The sequence below is a fragment of the Lethenteron reissneri genome, chromosome 61 (assembly GCF_015708825.2).
Source record: "Lethenteron reissneri isolate LAM-NWPU_2019-01 chromosome 61, ASM1570882v1, whole genome shotgun sequence".
In the NCBI taxonomy this organism is placed as follows: Eukaryota; Metazoa; Chordata; class Hyperoartia; order Petromyzontiformes; family Petromyzontidae; genus Lethenteron; species Lethenteron reissneri.
In genome coordinates this window covers 4149587-4169856 of record NC_083839.1, presented here as the reverse complement: position 1 = coordinate 4169856, position 20270 = coordinate 4149587, and the positions used below count along the sequence as shown (strand labels likewise).

The 20270-nt window shown below is 58.7% G+C and overlaps 1 protein-coding gene across 4 annotated transcripts in view; it reads left to right on the top strand.

Moving 5' to 3' along the window:
- LOC133358345 (cyclic AMP-dependent transcription factor ATF-7-like) overlaps positions 1 to 19571 on the top strand; it is a 124310-nt gene extending 104739 nt beyond the window's left edge. For all 4 annotated transcript variants that reach the window (XM_061576625.1, XM_061576624.1, XM_061576622.1 and 1 more), the window contains exons 7-14: positions 986 to 1164; positions 1963 to 2083; positions 6388 to 6549; positions 11825 to 11989; positions 12660 to 12710; positions 13452 to 13727; positions 14236 to 14341; positions 16161 to 19571. In XM_061576625.1, the coding sequence (XP_061432609.1) occupies positions 986 to 1164; positions 1963 to 2083; positions 6388 to 6549; positions 11825 to 11989; positions 12660 to 12710; positions 13452 to 13727; positions 14236 to 14341; positions 16161 to 16456 (1356 nt within the window). In that variant the 3' untranslated portion in view covers positions 16457 to 19571. The remainder of the gene's footprint in view (positions 1 to 985; positions 1165 to 1962; positions 2084 to 6387; positions 6550 to 11824; positions 11990 to 12659; positions 12711 to 13451; positions 13728 to 14235; positions 14342 to 16160) is intronic.
- The last annotated feature ends 699 nt before the right edge of the window (positions 19572 to 20270 follow it).

Sequence of the window (20270 nt, the reverse complement as noted above, 5' to 3'; positions counted from 1 at the left end):
GCGTATACTTAAGCTGGGTTCGAGGGGGAAGAGCGCCTTGACAAAATAATTTGCATATCAAGAGGAATTTAGCATTTTTATGGGGAATGCAGATATGGGATTAGTTATTACTTGTGGAAGTGGGCTTGGTGTGCGTTCGTGGCGCACGCGGACAGCGCTTGTCCCCCAAAGTCTGTTAAGCCTATCAGGGGGGACCTTTTGCATCGTGTGTTTGTGTGTGCGGGTACGTGGAGGGGGGGGGGTGGGTGGCCTAGTGGTTCGCGCACTGCGCTACAAACACACCGACCTGAGTTTGACTCTGGGTCGATGAAAGTGTCGAATATCGGTCCTGGGCCTCCCTTAGGTTAGGGTCGACGTAGCCTCAAATGGTTGTGTACACATCGGCACGGGAGAGCCAAAAGCAGCCGGTTGTGGTTATGGCCACACCACCTCCTGGTGCTTCGTGGCGGACTTGTTCGGTGCTCGCCAACAGCACTTGCACCAACAGCCTGAGGCTATGTTGGGGGGATGTTTTCGTGTGCGTGGAGGGAGTGGTGGGAGGGTAGCGGTTAGCGCGCTGAGCTACGAACCCAGCGACCCGAGTTCAATTCGCGCTCGCGTTCGACCCAGCCTCAAACGAGTACCTGGTGCGGTGTGTAAACATCGCCACTGAGGAGACAAAGGCGGCCGTGCCGGCCTTCATAGGCGCTGCTCGACAACAGCACGTGTACGTATGTGGAACTTCTTTCGCACGCACGTAGCCAACCGTGCTAATCGGAGGTGCGTGGAAGAAGACCAATCCAAACACGAAAATCACTTGCCCCGAAAGCCTGTTAAAGGCCACAACGGGCTATTACTGCGTTGTGTTATTAATCATGAAAATACTACGCGCCGCCTGCTTAGAAATTGTCCGTTAACACCTCAAGTGCCTGAATGTGTATATAGGTAGAGGACTGCAGAGCTTGGGCGGTGGGGTGCGGGGAGGTTGATTTGTTCGCGTGCGTAGGACTCGTCGTCTGCTGCCACCCCGCTGGCGCGCCCGGCCACCCTCCCGCTGGGCCGCCCCGGTGCCCGCCCCTACTTCCTGACGGGCCACAGCCCCGGCATGCTGGTGCAGCAGGCGCTGCCCTCACCCACCTCGCCCTCCGTCATCACGCAGGCGCCCTCCTCACACCGCCACTTGGCGTGCGTCGCTCACACGCACGCGCGCAGTCGCCTACCTACATGCACTGTCACCTACGTACGCACGCAGTCGCCTACCTACACACGCAGTCGCCTACCTACACACGCAGTCGCCTATGTACACACGCAGTCGCCTACTTACACACACTATCACCTACCTACACACACTATCACCTACCTACACACACTATCACCTACCTACACACGCAGTCGCCTACCTACACGCACTGTCACCTACGTACACACGCAGTCGCCTACCTACACACGCAGTCGCCTATGTACACACGCAGTCGCCTATGTACACACGCAGTCGCCTACCTACACACGCAGTCGCCTACCTACACACGCAGTCGCCTATGTACACACGCAGTCGCCTACTTACACACACTATCACCTACCTATACACACTATCACCTACCTACACACACTATCACCTACCTACACACACAATCACCTACCTACACACACTATCACCTACCTACACACACTATCACCTACCTACACACACTATCACCTACCTACACACACAATCACCTACCTACACACACTATCACCTACCTACACACACTATCACCTACCTACACACACTATCACCTACCTACACACACAATCACCTACCTACACACACTATCACCTACCTACACACACTATCACCTACCTACCTACACACACAATCACCTACCTACACACACTATCACCTACCTACACACACTATCACCTACCTACACACACTATCACCTACCTACACACACTTAAGCCTGTTGCCTGCGTTGTGTTGTGCCTGCGTTGTGTCGCTCGCAGGGCCCTGCCCGGACCGCTGCCCCTCTTCCTGCACCTGCCCAACGGACAGACGATGCCCCTTGGTGCCGTGACCAGCCCCACCATGCCCATCCCCACTGCCCTCTCCATGCCCCTTAGCACGGTGAGTTGGGGGGCGGGCGGGGGGCACCAACGATGTCATTTAGGACACTTAAAGACAAATGTGTGAGGCCTTTTGGTGGTATATGGCAAACTTGTGACGCAAGGCGGCGACGGTACGTGCGCATGTTGAACTTCTTTCGCGCCGTACGCGGCCGACCGCGCTAACCGGAGGTGCGTGGGGAAGAACAAGAAACCAACGCGCAAAAAAGCAGTTGTAAAGAAACGAGTTTGTCAACCGAGATGATGATTCTAAATGTGCAAATAGCTCCAGTGGCTTCCTCATATCGCGAGGAAGAGCGTTCCAGACGGCCGCAGAAGGCGCATCTGAAAGTGCCGAGCGATGCGGTGGCCACCGCCCTTGTCGGTTGCCCGTCGGTTGCCCGGAGACACCTGAACGCTGCTCACGGCCGACGCGTATTTCCCTTCTATGTGACTTTACCGAAAGAACCAAGAAGATCAATCCCTGCAGTCACGAAAGCTTTAAATCGACGCGTAGCGTTCTGTCGGCGTTCCGCACGCTCGGTCAGCGGCGCGTCACCCTTCTTAGGGGTCTAGCGGGGGGTGACTTTCATCACAAACGTCACCCGCAAATGTCCCGCCTTGACAAAGAAGGCACCTCTTCATCCATCTTCAATCGGACGTTCCCCCCTCGCCTCATCTCCCCCCACGCTCACCGCCCCCCACGCTCACCGCCCCCCACGCTCACCGCGGTGGTGCCGCTCACGGATCGTCGCCGTGCTCGGCGATGCGACGGTCCGTGCCTATCCCAGAGGGAGGTCTGGCGAGGTGGGGGGGTGGGGGGGTAGGGGGGGGGGTGGGGGGGGTGGGGGGACGTGACAGACCGCGGCTGCACCTTGCGGAACGTTGGACAACGGCCTCCCCATTGATGGCCCAGCGACTAGTGTTACCATTGCCCCTAGGCGAGCATTGCCCATTAACTAGCATTGCCCATGGACTAACATTGCCCATGGGCTAGCATTGTACGTAGACCAACAATGTTAATTGAACCACGTTTCCCGTTGAACCACATTGCCCATAGACGAACATTGCCCCGTAGACTTACAGACTTGAATTCGCTCGTGGGCCTATCCATGAGGGGAGGCCTGGCTTAGTGAGCGGGGCGACACCTGCAGGAACATCTTCTTTGTTCTTTCGGTAAAGTCACGTAGAAGGGAAGTAATAAAATAATAACAAGTATAACCCGTAAAAACAAAGTTTTTCACTCTAAATCCTTTATATGCGTGGCGGCTAGAGTCCTCTCGTCCTCTGGCTTGAGATGGCTGCCACCTATGGGTCAGATGATTGTCTGCAGTATTAAACAATTGGTAATTAAATATAATATTTTTGTCCTATAAAGTGTAAAATTTTGGAAAAAAAATTTCACGAACATTAATTGTCACGCACAACGAGTCTGTGTGCAAAATGTCAACTCGATTGGATCATGGGAAGTGGGTTAAAAAACGACCGAAAGATTTACACGGTCGTAAGCAAGCAAGCACGCAAGCAAGCAAGCGAACTTAATATAAAGGATTTAAAAATAAAACGTCGTGAGAATTGTTTTATTATGTCTTATTTTTATTATTTTATTACTTCCCTTCCACGTGACTTTACCGAAAGAACCAAGAAGATGAATCCCTGCAGTCACGAAAGCTTTAAATCGAAACCTGGAGGAACACTCGAAACGGCCTCCCTGTTGATGGCCCAGCGGACCCACTGCTGCTGACACGAGAGGCGCTTGAGCAGACGTGGCTTGCGGGCTTGCAATCTCGCCACCTGGTGGATGGCCTTAGCAGTGCAAGAGGTTTTTTTAAAAAAAATCCCAGTTTTCACGGAGCACCTGGCCAAAATCGCCAGCAACGTACAGCACGATGGGAATTTGAATTGAGCGAGGTTACTACTATGAGAGCTTGATAATTGGTTATTATTTTATTCCGATATAACATTCCAATTTACTTTTTGTTTTACCAGGTAAGGCCCACTGAGCGGATGTAGCTCTTTTTCAGATGCGGCCTGGCCATCACAAATGACAGGTCAACGAGGTGGACATTTTTTAGCAGCCAAATATTCAACGCACGCGAATTCTAAATGCGGATGGGAAACCCGGAGGACCCGGACAAAATTCCACACGACCACGGGGAGAGAGAGAGACACCGCAAACTCCAAATATACAGCAGCAGCAGGCGTCAGGGCAGAGGTTGCAACCGGGTACCCGATACCCGGCTACCCGTACCCGGCTGGGTACAGGTACGGGTACCCGTTTGCGACCCTGGTGCGGTCGGGTACGGGTAGGCCGTGAGTCACTGGTGAGTAACCGTTTGTCACTCATTTCGGGTAGGGTACGGGTACGGGTAGGGAACGGGTACCCGTACCCGACCGGGTACGGGTACCCGTTTGCGACCCTGGTGCGGCTGGGTACGGGTAAGGAATCAAAACCCGTTTGCGACCTCTGCATCAGGGTCAGGATGGAGCCCACGACCTCCTGTGTACCCGGCGAGGGAGTTGACATATCTCCACCGCGGCGCCCCAGGAAAGCCGTTTGCTTTACCCAGGAAATTCGCAACGAGTCTCAAAACAGTTTTGCAGGAGGGTCCTGTCGCCTGTAGCCCCCTCGTCGTGGCTGCGGATCTCCCCAATGGCATCGAACCACCGAACACTGCAGCCAATCACGCGCAAGGATAGAAGAGAGAGGGGGGGGGGCGCTGCCGGGTAGTTTTGAACGATATTGCCGAGCGACGGCATCAATCCAAATTGTCGCGGTGTCATATTTTTTTTTCTTTCTTAGAATCGGGACAAAAAAAATCTGGGACACACGCGCGACACCTGTGGGACACGCATGACGGGGCCAGCTCTCGGGCACCGCGTCGCGCATACTCTTTTAACGGCTGGGAAAAACTCGCCTTCCGTGGGTCGGGGATAGGTAGCTTAGGTCGCTTGCGCGCGCAGGGTGCGGGCGATTCGACTGGTCGCGGCGGATGCGCGACGTAGCACCGTCACCGCTCCCTGGCGCACGTCGAAATCGCCCCCGGGCGCTGGCCGAGGTCACTCGAAGCGATCTCGGAGGGAACTCTGCGATGGTCGCCTTCCGTGCGCTGCACTGGGCCGGATAAGCCGACATGCTGTAATGTAGCTTTTGATAATACAACTTGATATACATTTTCTTGGTTCTTTCGGTAAAGTCACGTAGAAGGGAAATAATAAAATAATAAAAATAAAACATTATTATAATAAAAATAAAACATTATAAACATAATTATTTTATTATGTTTTTATTTTATTATTTCCCTTTTACGTGACTTTACCGAAAGAACCAAGAAGATGAATCCCTGCAGTCACGAAAGCTTTACATCGAAATTTAATATAAATAATTTTACTTATTTACTAATACTTTTAAGATTTTTTTTAACGGTTTGTCTGTTACTAAAGAGCTACTATTAGGTAACTATTCAGTCCAATTAAAATCTGGTCAAATCGACGACGTTTTCCAAATTGAATTTTTTTCAGGTCCCACAGCGTTAAGTGTCGTCTCCAACTCTGTGCCCTCTCGTGCCTCTATGAAGGCCTTGAAGTGGTGGGTCCATTGCCTGAACCGCTATGACGGCATTTCCTCGGAGCAGTAGATGCGTTGCTGAAAGGTGCCTCGCTAAGCGGAAAACGCGTTAAGGCAGGAAAATTCCCGGTGCTGAATCGCGTTGCGCGCCGTAAACTCAGCCTGAAGCCATCCCATGCGGGACAGAGAACCGAGATGAGGGCACGCCGCCACCACATACCGTATCACTCCGTGCGTTTCTACCCAGAATCGCCTTACCGCAACAGCCGTACAGCTCATCAAAGTACAGTAAAACCTTGGATTGCGAGCATAATTCGTTCTGGAAACGTGTTTGTAACCCAAAGCACTCGTATATCAGTTGTGATCACGTGACGCTCGGCAGACAAAGCGTGTACACGTACTACTCGTGTTGCAAGACCTCGCTCGTTTATCAAATTAATGTTTGTGTAAACATTTTGCTCGTCTTGCCAAACACTCGCAGACCAAGTTACTCGCAATCCAAGGTTTTACTGTAGTTTGTCTTAGACAGCTACAGAGACCGTGTTACAACGGTGCACGGTTTCCGAGTTATAACGGGGGGGGGATGCGCTCCGATTTGTGCCAAAAATGTTCCCAAACAGAAGGAACCGAGTCATCGCGAGAGCGCGTTTGTTCATCAAGCGAGGACTTGACCTGTACTTGATTTTTATTTGAAGGCCACGCAACGGGCGTCATGGCGTTGGCGTTTTCCGCAATTCACGGTTTCCTGTCCTCGGCAGATCCCCAGTCCCGTGGGGATGATCCCCAGTCCCGTCGGGATGATCCCCAGTCCCGTGGGGATGATCCCGCACATTCCCGGAATTCCGGGACCGCACATGTTCAGCCACGGGCTGCCGCCGCCTCCTCCGACACAACTGCCCTCGCCCTCCGAGTCCCGCATGGTACGTGCGCGCGTGCGGGCGCGTGCGTTGAGTGTCAACTCAAAACGCCCACCAACTACGCACCAACTGCTCATCAAATTGAGCCATTCACCTGCTCACCGGCTCGCCCCCCCCCCCCCATCTCCAACCCGCCCAGCCGCTCGCCCATTGACCCAACCACCTGCTCGCTTGGTCACCTCTTTGCCCACTCACTCACTCACCCACTCACCCACCTGTGAACCCGTCTGGTCTTCTGCCCGTCCAACACTCGTCCGTTAACTAACCCACCCTACCTAACTGTTCACTCGCTCACCTCATCCATCCACCCCACCCTCTCACTAACCCACCTCCCCTCCTGCTCACCTGCCACTCAACAATTGGCCCACAAACTCAACTCCTCACCCGCCAACCATTTTGCCCACTCACAAACCAACCCACACAACCACCCACTCGCCCACTCATCCACCCACTTACACCTCAACTCACTCACCCACTGCCCACCTACTCACCCGTCTTCTCACTCGCCTACCCACCACTCACCCGCTCACTTGCCCACCATTTGCCCACTCACAAACCCACCAACCCACCCACCCAGTCACCGACCCACTCTCACCCACCAACCCAGTCACCCACCCACCCAGTCACCGACCCACTCTCACCCACCAACCCACCCACTCTCACCCACCAACCCACCCACTCTCACCCACCCACTCTCACCCACCAACCCACCCACCCAGTCACCCACCCACTCTCACCCACCAACCCACCCACTCTCACCCACTCACTCTCACCAACCAACCCACCCACCCAGTCACCCACCCACTCTCACCCACCAACCCACCCACTCTCACCCACCCACTCTCACCCACCAACCCACCCACCCAGTCACCCACCCACTCTCACCCACCAACCCACCCACTCTCACCCACCAACCCACCAACTCTGTCACCCACCCACCAACCCACCAACCCACCCACCCAGTCACCGACCCACTCTCACCCACCAACCCACCCACCCAGTCACCCACCCACTCTCACCCACCAACCCACCCACTCTCACCCACCAACCCACCAACTCTGTCACCCACCCACCAACCCACCAACCCACCCACCCAGTCACCGACCCACTCTCACCCACCAACCCACCCACCCAGTCACCCACCCACTCTCACCCACCAACCCACCCACTCTCACCCACCAACCCACCAACTCTGTCACCCACCCACCAACCCACCAACCCACCCACCCAGTCACCGACCCACTCTCACCCACCAACCCACCCACCCAGTCACCCACCCACTCTCACCCACCAACCCACCCACTCTCACCCACCAACCCACCAACTCTGTCACCCACCCACCAACCCACCAACCCACCCACCCAGTCACCGACCCACTCTCACCCACCAACCCACCCACCCAGTCACCCACCCACTCTCACCCACCAACCCACCCACTCTCACCCACCAACCCACCAACTCTGTCACCCACCCACCAACCCACCAACCCACCCACCCAGTCACCGACCCACTCTCACCCACCAACCCACCCACCCAGTCACCCACCCACTCTCACCCACCAACCCACCCACTCTCACCCACCAACCCACCAACTCTGTCACCCACCCACCAACCCACCAACCCACCCACCCAGTCACCGACCCACTCTCACCCACCAACCCACCCACCCAGTCACCCACCCACTCTCACCCACCAACCCACCCACTCTCACCCACCAACCCACCAACTCTGTCACCCACCCACCAACCCACCAACCCACCCACCCAGTCACCGACCCACTCTCACCCACCAACCCACCCACCCAGTCACCCACCCACTCTCACCCACCAACCCACCCACTCTCACCCACCAACCCACCAACTCTGTCACCCACCCACCAACCCACCAACCCACCCACCCAGTCACCGACCCACTCTCACCCACCAACCCACCAACCCACCCACCCAGTCACCGACCCACTCTCACCCACCAACCCACCCACTCTCACCCACCAACCCTGTCACCCACCCACCAACCCACCCACCCAGTCACCCACCCACTCACTCACCCACCAACCCACCCACCCAGTCACCCACCCACTCTCACCCACCAACCCACCCACTCTCACCCACCCAGTCACCGACCCACTCTCACCCACCAACCCACCAACCCACCCACCCAGTCACCGACCCACTCTCACCCACCAACCCACCCACCCACCCACCCAGTCACCGACCCACTCTCACCCACCAACCCACCAACCCACCCACCCAGTCACCGACCCACTCTCACCCACCAACCCACCCACTCTCACCCACCAACCCTGTCACCCACCCACCAACCCACCCACCCAGTCACCCACCCACTCACTCACCCACCAACCCACCCACTCTCACCCACCCAGTCACCGACCCACTCTCACCCACCAACCCACCAACCCACCCACCCAGTCACCGACCCACTCTCACCCACCAGCCCACCAACCCACCCACCCAGTCACCGACCCACTCTCACCCACCAACCCACCCACTCTCACCCACCCAGTCACCGACCCACTCTCACCCACCAACCCACCAACCCACCCACCCAGTCACCGACCCACTCTCACCCACCAACCCACCCACTCTCACCCACCAACCCTGTCACCCACCCACCAACCCACCCACCCAGTCACCCACCCACTCTCACCCACCAACCCACCCACTCTCACCCACCAACCCTGTCACCCACCCACCAACCCACCCACCCAGTCACCCACCCACTCTCACCCACCAACCCACCAACCCACCCACCCAGTCACCGACCCACTCACAAACCCACCAGCCCACCAACCCACCCACCCAGTCACCGACCCACTCTCACCCACCCACCAACCCACCAACCCACCCACCCAGTCACCGACCCACTCTCACCCACCAACCCACCCACCCACCCAGTCACCCACCCACTCTCACCCACCAACCCACCAACCCACCCACCCAGTCACCGACCCACTCTCACCCACCAACCCACCCACTCTCACCCACCAACCCACCCACTCTTACCCACCAACCCACCCAACCCACCCACCCAGTCACCGACCCACTCTCACCCACCAACCCACCAACCCACCCACTCTCACCCACCCAGTCACCGACCCACTCTCACCCACCAACCCACCAACCCACCCACCCAGTCACCCACCCACTCTCACCCACCAACCCACCAACCCACCCACCCAGTCACCGACCCACTCTCACCCACCAACCCACCCACCCAGTCACCGACCCACTCTCACCCACCAACCCACCCACCCAGTCACCGACCCACTCTCACCCACCAACCCACCAACCCACCCACCCAGTCACCGACCCACTCTCACCCACCAACCCACCCACTCTCACCCACCCAGTCACCGACCCACTCTCACCCACCAACCCACCAACCCACCCACCCAGTCACCGACCCACTCTCACCCACCAACCCACCCACTCTCACCCACCCAGTCACCGACCCACTCTCACCCACCAACCCACCAACCCACCCACCCAGTCACCGACCCACTCTCACCCACCAACCCACCCACTCTCACCCACCCAGTCACCGACCCACTCTCACCCACCAACCCACCAACCCACCCACCCAGTCACCGACCCACTCTCACCCACCAACCCACCCACTCTCACCCACCCAGTCACCGACCCACTCTCACCCACCAACCCACCAACCCACCCACCCAGTCACCGACCCACTCTCACCCACCAACCCACCAACCCACCCACCCAGTCACCGACCCACTCTCACCCACCAGCCCACCAACCCACCCACCCAGTCACCGACCCACTCTCACCCACCAACCCACCCACTCTCACCCACCAACCCTGTCACCCACCCACCAACCCACCCACCCAGTCACCGACCCACTCTCACCCACCAACCCACCAACCCACCCACCCAGTCACCCACCCACTCTCACCCACCAACCCACCAACCCACCCACCCAGTCACCCACCCACTCTCACCCACCAACCCACCCACTCTCACCCACCAACCCTGTCACCCACCCACCAACCCACCCACCCAGTCACCCACCCACTCACTCACCCACCAACCCACCCACCCAGTCACCCACCCACTCTCACCCACCAACCCACCCACTCTCACCCACCCAGTCACCGACCCACTCTCACCCACCAACCCACCAACCCACCCACCCAGTCACCGACCCACTCTCACCCACCAAACCACCCACTCTCACCCACCAACCCTGTCACCCACCCACCAACCCACCCACCCAGTCACCCACCCACTCACTCACCCACCAACCCACCCACCCAGTCACCCACCCACTCACTCACCCACCAACCCACCAACTCTGTCACCCACCCACCAACCCACCAACCCACCCACCCAGTCACCGACCCACTCTCACCCACCAACCCACCAACCCACCCACCCAGTCACCGACCCACTCTCACCCACCAACCCACCAACCCACCCACCCAGTCACCGACCCACTCTCACCCACCAACCCACCCACTCTCACCCACCAACCCTGTCACCCACCCACCAACCCACCCACCCAGTCACCCACCCACTCACTCACCCACCAACCCACCCACCCAGTCACCCACCCACTCACTCACCCACCAACCCACCAACTCTGTCACCCACCCACCAACCCACCAACCCACCCACCCAGTCACCGACCCACTCTCACCCACCAACCCACCAACCCACCCACCCAGTCACCGACCCACTCTCACCCACCAACCCACCAACCCACCCACCCAGTCACCGACCCACTCTCACCCACCAACCCACCCACTCTCACCCACCAACCCTGTCACCCACCCACCAACCCACCCACCCAGTCACCCACCCACTCACTCACCCACCAACCCACCCACCCAGTCACCCACCCACTCACTCACCCACCAACCCACCAACTCTGTCACCCACCCACCAACCCACCCACCCAGTCACCCACCCACTCTCACCCCCCAACCCACCCACTCTTACCCACCAACCCACCCAACCCACCCACCCAGTCACCCACCCACCCACTCACTCACCCACCAACCCACCCACTCACTCACCAACCACCCACTCACCCACCCACCAACCCACCCACCCAGTCACCCACCCACCAAACCCCCCCAACCCACCCACGCCCGATCCATCACGGCAGTCGACGGTCGCCAACTCTCACCGCCGCATTCCTGCTCAACTCGCCCACCCACCAACACACCCGCCGCTCACCTGCCTGCTCGCCCGCCCGCTCCCCCGTCCACCCCCGTCCACCCTCGCTCTCTCGCAGCGACTGAAGCAGATCCTGGCGCAGCAGGCGAGCTCGCTGCACGAGCTGCACGGACTGGGCCTGGGCGGGGGGGGCGGCTGCGGAGGTGGCGCCCGCCCGGTATCGCGCGACAGTCTCCCCTCCCCCCACGAGCGCCAGCTCAAGGAGGAGAGCTCGTCACGACGCGTACGTCACACACACGCGCACGCACGCACACGCACGCACACACGCACACGCACGCACGAACGCGCACACACGCATACGCGCACGCACGCACGTGTACCGCGTATCATACACGCACGCTCCGCACAAAGACAAACATTCCCCACGTAGACTTGGCAGACCGTAGGCGCACGTGCTGTTATAGCGAGTAGCACCTATGAAGGCCTGCACGGCACACGACAGCCTTTGTCTCCCCAGTGGCGATGTTTACATACCGGGCTGAGTCGACCTAGAGGTGACCCAGGACCGGTCCAGATAATCATCACTGATGCCGACCGTGAGCGGGAATCGAACTCGGGTCACCGGACCGTAGCGCAGCACGCTAACCGCTGCACTACCGCCCCCCTACCGCAAATCGTATTCGCATGCACACACACGCACGTCCGCGTGCACGCACACACACGCACGTCCGCGTGCACGCACACACACGCGCAACACATTGTGCATGGCTGCATGCTACACACGTGGGGTACGTACACGTACGCCATGCACACGCACACCACCGCATGCGTACGCACACGGGCATACGCACGCGTATGCATGTACAATCGGCAGTCGGGATCCAGTTTTAGGTGCGTTGATGGCTTGAGCGCAGGGCGGACGAGCAGGGTGACTCTGTCCCCTCTTCCCTCAGGCCGAGTCGAGGCCCTGGGAGTCGCCTTACCACGAGATGAACGTCAAAATGGTGAGCGCTTCCCGCACTTGGATGCAGCTGAGAGTCTTGACAACTGCAGGGATGTGTGCGTGTATGCACGTGTGTGTGTGTGTGTCTAGGTGTGTGTGTGTGTGTGCACACCGCATTAACAGACTTTTGGGAGCGGTGGTGTAGTGGTTAGCGCGCTGCGCTATAAACCCGGCGACCCGAGTTCGATTCCCGCTCACAGCCAACACCAGTGACGATTATCTGAACCGGTCCCGGGCCTCCCCTAGGTCGACTCAGCCTAAAATGAGTACCTAGTGCGATGTGTAAACATCGCCGCTAGGGAGACAAAGGCGGCCGGGCGTGGTGCTGGCCACCCACCCCCTCGTGTGCCGTGCCGGCCTTCATAGGTGCTCGCTGACAGCACTTGCCCCTACAGTCTGTTAAGGCTACACGGGGGATCTTTGTCTTTGTTTGTGTGTGCACCTCCGTGTTTATGTGTCTAGGTGTGTGCGTCGTGGTGACGTCACCGCCACTTAGTGGCGAATGGCGGTCGTTGTTGTGTGTGTGAGGTACACGGTAGTGCAGCGGTTAGTACGCTGCGCTACGAAATTGGCGAGTGAGCGAGTGAGCGAGTGATACAACCTCTGAATCCGCTTCGGCACGCCAGTCTGTCCGGTAACCCTCGTGGACGCTTCTCCGGTGTTCCCGCATGCCAGCCGGCGCTCCAACCCCTAGCTCCGCTGAGACTAAAAACAAAAAAAACCTTCGCTCACAACTCGGCAGGAGTCTCCGATCGACGACGGTGGTCACGGTCCCCCCAGCTTCGGTGGCCTCACCAGCGCTAGCAGCGACGGCGGTGGCGGTGGCGGCGGCGGTGGCGGTGGCGGCGGTGGCGTCCGTCGGCGCCGCTCGTCGGTGGAGGACCCGGAGGAGCGCCGGCGGCGGTTCCTGGAGCGCAACCGGGCGGCCGCCACGCGGTGCCGCCTGAAGCGCAAGGCGTGGGTGCACTCGCTCGAGCGCAAGGCCGAGGACCTCGCCGACTCCAACGTGCAGCTGCAGGTACCGGCGCCGCTTTGCGGCCGGCCCGGTTACGCTCGTCGGCGGCGACGCGGTGCGGGGGGGGGCTTGCCGCAGCCGCCGCCGGCAGTGCCCCCCCCCCCCCGTTGGGCGGGGCACCCGATCGCGGCTCGGATTTTTCCCGGTGGTTTCGAAAAGAAAAAAATGAAACGCAAACCGACTCGATTGGGATCCACGCGGAGCAGTCGCCAGATACCGGAGTCAGTCTGCTTGTGGCACGCGGTGACGCCGGCCACTGGTGGGGGGGGGGGGGGGGGGGGCGGGGGGGGGGGTGCGCTTTACGAGGCGTCGAGAGATGCGGGTGACGCGGGGTCACGCGGGGCGACGCAGGATTATAGGGGTTCACGTGCGGCTCTACAGGGTGACACCGCTGTGATGTTGCGACAGGCCCCGTTCATGTTTCTTCCATCTATCCCCCCCCCCCTGTTCTACCCCCGCCCCCCCTCCCCCCCTTGTTCCACCCCCGCCCCCCGGTGTTGACGGCACGCAGGCGGAGGTGACGCTGCTGCGGAGCGAGGTGGCTCACCTGAAGCAGTTGCTGCTGGCGCACAAGGACTGTCCCATCACCGCCATGCAGATCAAGCAGGGCTACCTGCGTACGTAGCGCGGCACGCTCTCACAGCAGCGGTCATGGCGATGCCGGGCCCGTGGCGGCGGTGGTGTAGTGGCGGTGGTGTAGTAGCGGTGGTGTAGTAGCGGTGGTGTAGTAGCGGTGGTTTAGTAATGGTGGTGTAGTAGCGGTGGTGTAGTAGCGGTGGCGTAGTAGCGGTGGCGTAGTAGCGGTGGTGTAGTAGCGGTGGTGTAGTAGCGGTGGTGTAGTAGCGGTGGCGTAGTAGCGGTGGCGTAGTAGCGGTGGTGTAGTAGCGGTGGCGTAGTAGCGGTGGCGTAGTAGCGGTGGTGTAGTAGCGGTGGTGTAGTAGCGGTGGTGTAGTAGCGGTGGCGTAGTAGCGGTGGCGTAGTAGCGGTGGCGTAGTAGCGGTGGCGTAGTAGCGGTGGTGAGGAGCGGTGGTGTAGTAGCGGTGGTGTAGTAGCGGTGGCGTAGTAGCGGTGGCGTAGTAGCGGTGGCGTAGTAGCGGTGGCGTAGTAGCGGTGGCGTAGTAACGGTGGCGTAGTAGCGGTGGTGTAGTAGCGGTGGCGTAGTAGCGGTGGCGTAGTAGCGGTGGCGTAGTAGCGGTGGTGAGGAGCGGTGGTGTAGTAGCGGTGGTGTAGTAGCGGTGGTGTAGTAGCGGTGGTGAGGAGCGGTGGTGTAGTAGCGGTGGTGTAGTAGCGGTGGCGTAGTAGCGGTGGTGTAGTAGCGGTGGTGTAGTAGCGGTGGCGTAGTAGCGGTGGCGTAGTAGCGGTGGCGTAGTAGCGGTGGCGTAGTAGCGGTGGCGTAGTAGCGGTGGCGTAGTAGCGGTGGCGTAGTAGCGGTGGCGTAGTAGCGGTGGCGTAGTAACGGCGGCGTAGTAGCGGCGGCGTAGTAGCGGCGGCGTAGTAGCGGCGGCGTAGTAGCGGCGGCGTAGTAGCGGCGGCGTAGTAGCGGCGGCGTAGTAGCGGTGGCGTAGTAGCGGCGGCGTAGTAGCGGCGGCGTAGTAGCGGCGGCGTAGTAGCGGCGGCGTAGTAGCGGCGGCGTAGTAGCGGCGGCGTAGTAGCGGCGGCGTAGTAGCGGTGGCGTAGCGGTGGTGTAGTAGCGGTGGTGTAGGAGCGGTGGTGTAGTAGCGGTGGTGTAGTAGCGGTGGTGGAGGAGCGGTGGTGGAGGAGCGGTGGTGTAGTAGCGGTGGTGTAGTAGCGGTGGTGTAGTAGCGGTGGTGTAGTAGCGGTGGTGTAGTAGCGGTGGTGGAGGAGCGGTGGTGTAGTAGCGATGGTGTAGTAGCGGTGGTGTAGGAGCGGTGGTGTAGTAGCGGCGGTGTAGTAGCGGCGGTGTAGTAGCGGCGGTGTAGTAGCGGCGGTGTAGTAGCGGTGGTGAGGAGCGGCGGTGTAGTAGCGGTGAGCGCTACGCTGCGCAACGGATCCGGCGGCCCGAATTTAAATTCCCGCTCGCGACCAACACCGGTGACGATTATCTGAACCGGTCCTGGGCCTCCCCTAGGTCGACTCGGCCCCCAATGAGGAGTACCTGGTGCAGTGTGTAACCGTCGCCACTGGTGAGACAAAGGCGACTGGGCGTGGTGCTGACCACCCCCACTCCGCTCGTGCGCCGTGCCGGCCTTCATTGGTGCTACTCGCTAATGGCACTTGCCCCCAAAAGTCTGTTAATGCTACGCTGGGCATCTTTGTCTTGTACGGTGTGTATGCGAGTTTCTGTGCGTGGTTGGTGCGCATGTCTCGCGAATGCTATCCCCGTGCGCGCGTGTTCACTTTGCCTTTCCTGCGCGTGTGTGCGTGCGTGTGTGCGTGCGTGTGTGCGTGTGTGCGCCACCACCACCACCACCACAGGTGGCAGCGCTCCCAGCGATCCGGCAGCCAGCGCCCCCCTTCACGGACGCTCCGCCCCGCCGCCACCGGCACCGCCGGCACCACCGCGCCACCGCGCACCGCCAAGCCCCGACAGCGATTTCAACGACGGCGCAGCATCTCCCATCGCAGCAGCAGCAGCAGCCAGGCCGGCGGCGGCGGCGGCTGGAGCCAGCGGGGGCAGCAGTGGGCAGGGGTCACCGCTGGTCACCCAACAACAGCAGCAGCAGCAGCATGTCATCGTTGGTCCTCCTAGGGCACAGCCCGTGAGCAGATGAGCGAGCGAGAGAGAGCAGTGTGCAGTTGTTATCGTGGGGTTTTTTAAAAAGTATATATATATATACATACAGTACATTTATATACGTATATAAATAATAACGTGTAATTTTCTTCTTTTTAACGTGGTTATCATTTTATTTTTTCTATCGTCGGATGTTCTCCACCGCCTCCTGCGCCCTCCGGCCACGGTGAGAAGGCACCGGTCGAGGCGTCCACAGACGTGCCTGGTTTGTCCCACCGATCGTTTAGCCGACAACACAGATGCTGCCCAAAATGTGCCTGTTAAGTCGTGGCCTGTTACGGGACATCGCGTTGTGTAGGGAACGTGCAAGCTACCGAACAACAACAACAACAACAAATTACTTGCGCAAACACCAAGGGCAGATAAACAATCGACGGCGCTTTGCGTACAATTTCAACGGCAGCGGTCAACAAATCCCGGACAACCGCGTGCGAGCGGACCGCATTGCATGGCCTTGCGACGTGGCGGAGCCTGGCTATGGCTTTGGCAGCGAGAAGAGCGGCAGTGGTGAATCACACAGTGCTTGGCATTCTCCCTTGTGCCGTGTATATCCCATAGCTGTCAACCCCTCGTCACAGACCAATTCAGGCATTATCGGTCACCATGTGCATTTATAAATCTCAACGTTCATCCTACAAAGTCCCATCGCAAGGGAGAAACACAAAGAAATGTACAATTGTTCAAAATATATTTCCCTGCCCGTATTGAAACGGCTGTACGCCGTACGGCCACGAAAACTCAATTTCCCTACACAACCAGCGATGGGTTGACAGCTGTGATATGATACCGAGGTAGCAGCGTCGCCCGTTGTCACGCACGCCAAATGTTGACTGCATGTTCACGGCCACGTGGTTCCACGGACATTGACACCGGCAGCTCAAGGGACACCCGCTGCACCCTGACCTAGGTTGGCTCGGCCTAGGGTGAGCTACGTGGGCAGTCGCCACGCGTGTTTACGTGCGGTACGCGTTAGGCATGTTGCGTTAGGCGTGTGCGCTGGGCGTGCGCGTTACATACGTGTCGATCGCACGAAGTGCACTACTCGTGTACGCGACGTGCGCGCGTGACGTGCGCGCGTGACGTGCGCGCGTGACGTGTGCACGTTACCCGCGTGTACGTTAGACGTGCGCAGCGCATGTAAAGTAACAAACGCTTCGTTAGATTTTTTAATGTAGGTACATCTCCCACCAAATGCTGTCTTCCTATGCGTAAAAGCGAGATTTTGAACGAGGGATGAATTTTTTGTCGTTGCAATTTCTGCTCGCTCGTGACGTCACGCACGCACGCACTCACGCGTGCGTGTGTGTGTGTGCGTGTGTGTGTGTGCGTGCGTGGCGGCTGGGGGGTGCGGTGGGTTGGCGGTGTGAGCCCCCCCCCCCACTCCCCTCGCACGAGAGCTCCCCCCCCCCGCCGCCACCACCAATGCCTTCAGAATCAGAATCGGAATCTTTGTAGAGGCGTGTGTGCACTCGGAGAACATAAAGATTGTGTTGGGTTAGCTCGCGTAATTATGAATGTCTCATTAAACCCGGCCACCACCCGATACAGCCAATTAGTAGGATTTGTCACGTCAACAACACGTGCCAATAATGTTCAAGCAAGGTTTGTCACCTGAACAAAACATGGCGATAATGTTTTGTTTGTGTGATTAAACCTCACTAATCGGCTGTGCCCGATGGTGGCGGGGTTCAACGACACATTTATATATTCACTCGATCTAACCCCAAACAAAAAATCAACTTCTTCTGGATATTGGTCCTGAAAGCGCGACTTCTACTGCTACTACTACCATGTGTTAAAGCAACCCCCTGCGGTGGAGGTCTGCATCCATAATCCTCCCTTGTTGCACCTCCTCGGGTCTACCAAAGTACGGAGCGAAAGAAGTTCGGTGCGTGCGTACGTACGTGTGTGCGTACGTACGTGCGTGCGTACGTGCGTGCGTGCGTACGTGCGTGTGTGCATTATCACCGCGGCTTTTTCTTTTTAAATACCGCCGTGCACGAACACTTTTCATTCGGCTCGCCCTTTCCCCAAACGCGCACCGACTTGTCCGGGAGGTTTCGCCGGGAGCGGACAATGTCTTGTACAGTACCGACGCACCGGCCGACTTCTCTCCCGTCGCTGAACTCGAAGCGGGATTCCTCCTCTGCACGGCAAACCCTCCGGTGCCGTGGGGGCAGAGGTCGCAAATGGGTTTTGATTCCTTACCCGTACCCGGCCGCACCAGGGTCGCAAACGGGTACCCGTACCCTACCCCCGTACCCGGCCGAGTACGGGTATCGGGTACCTGATTGCGACCTCTGGGATGAAGCCATGTTGCAGGCGCGGGTGGGTTGATTCTAGGAACTTGAATTGTGAGAAGAGACAAGACGTTGGGAAATGAGTGACAAACGGTTACTCACCAGTGACTCACGGCTTACCCGTACCCGGCCGCACCAGGGTCGCAAACGGGTACCTGTACCCGTACCCGGCCGGGTACGGGTAGCCGGGTATCGGGTAGGGTACGGGTATCGGGTACCCGGTTGCGACCTCTGCGTGGGGGGTTGGCAGTGTAAGTCGCGGGTCACTGCGCCGCTGGGCTACGGACCTGCACAAGGAGCAACTTCGCGGTACCTGTAGAAGGCAGTCCAGGAGAGAAGAGAGTAGATTTCCGACAGGCGGTTCGTGCCACCCAGGGGTCAAACTCTTGCAGCTCCCTCTTGAGCCCGGTGGGGGTTCCCCCCCCGGGGCATCGCGAGGCAGGCGATTCCCGTCGTTACATTTCACCCGTTACATTTCACCCGTCCATCCGTCGCCACCGAATGTTTGCCTGGGCGCGCGGCCCATGTAGCCCGTGCATAACACGTGGCGTGCACGCAGGCGTTCGGCGCACATTGTGGATGCCCATGCAAGCAACCGTCCAGGCTGAAACCCGCTTAGCTTCTTGCGGTTGCTTTGGCCGTTTCATGCCTGCAGGGGGTCACCTCCGCATGCATTGCGTTTGTAAGAGTGACTGTTTTTTTATTCAGTATAAATACATTTAAACGTGTCCTTCGTTATTCACTGCCACGGGTTTGACTGTCTGCGTGCGTGTGTTTATTTGGCGGCCGAAATTGGGGGGGGGGGGGGGGGGGGCGCAGACCCCTGACCAATGCAGAGATCCGCAGAGCCCGCGGGAGTCGGGGGGGGGGGGGGTGTCGAGCTGATCAGCTTTTGAGAACCTCGTAGGCCCAGTTGACTCTCGATTTGAAGCTTTCGTGACTGCGGGGATTCATCTTCTTGGTGCTTTCGGTAAAGTCACGTAGAAGGGAAATAATAAAATAATAAAAATTAAACATTATAAAATACAATTTTCACGACGTTTCGGCCACAACGCAAGCAGCCGTCGTCAGGTGAAGAACACGGCTGTCAGAAAGACAGCGTCTGAATAAAGTGGTTCAATTGGTTCATTCAGACGCTGTCTTTCCGACAGACCTGTTCTTCACCTGAGGACGGCTGCTTGCGTTGTGGCCGAAACGTCGTGAGAATTGTATTTTATAATGTTTTATTATTTTATTATTTCCCTTCTACGTGACTTTACCGAAAGAACCAAGAAGATGAATCCCAGTTGACCCGTTCAGGTGAGTCACGTACGGGGGGGGGGGGGGGGGGGTTGCTTGTCGCTAACTGCTCTGCGTGCCGCCTACCCGACGAGACGTCCCCGGACATGAACCCCGCGCCCGGCACACTACAATCCACGCCAATACCTCTCAAACTCTTCCGGCCGTGCCCCGTGAGGTCGCGTGCCAGCGACGTGGCAATCCGGAGAATAT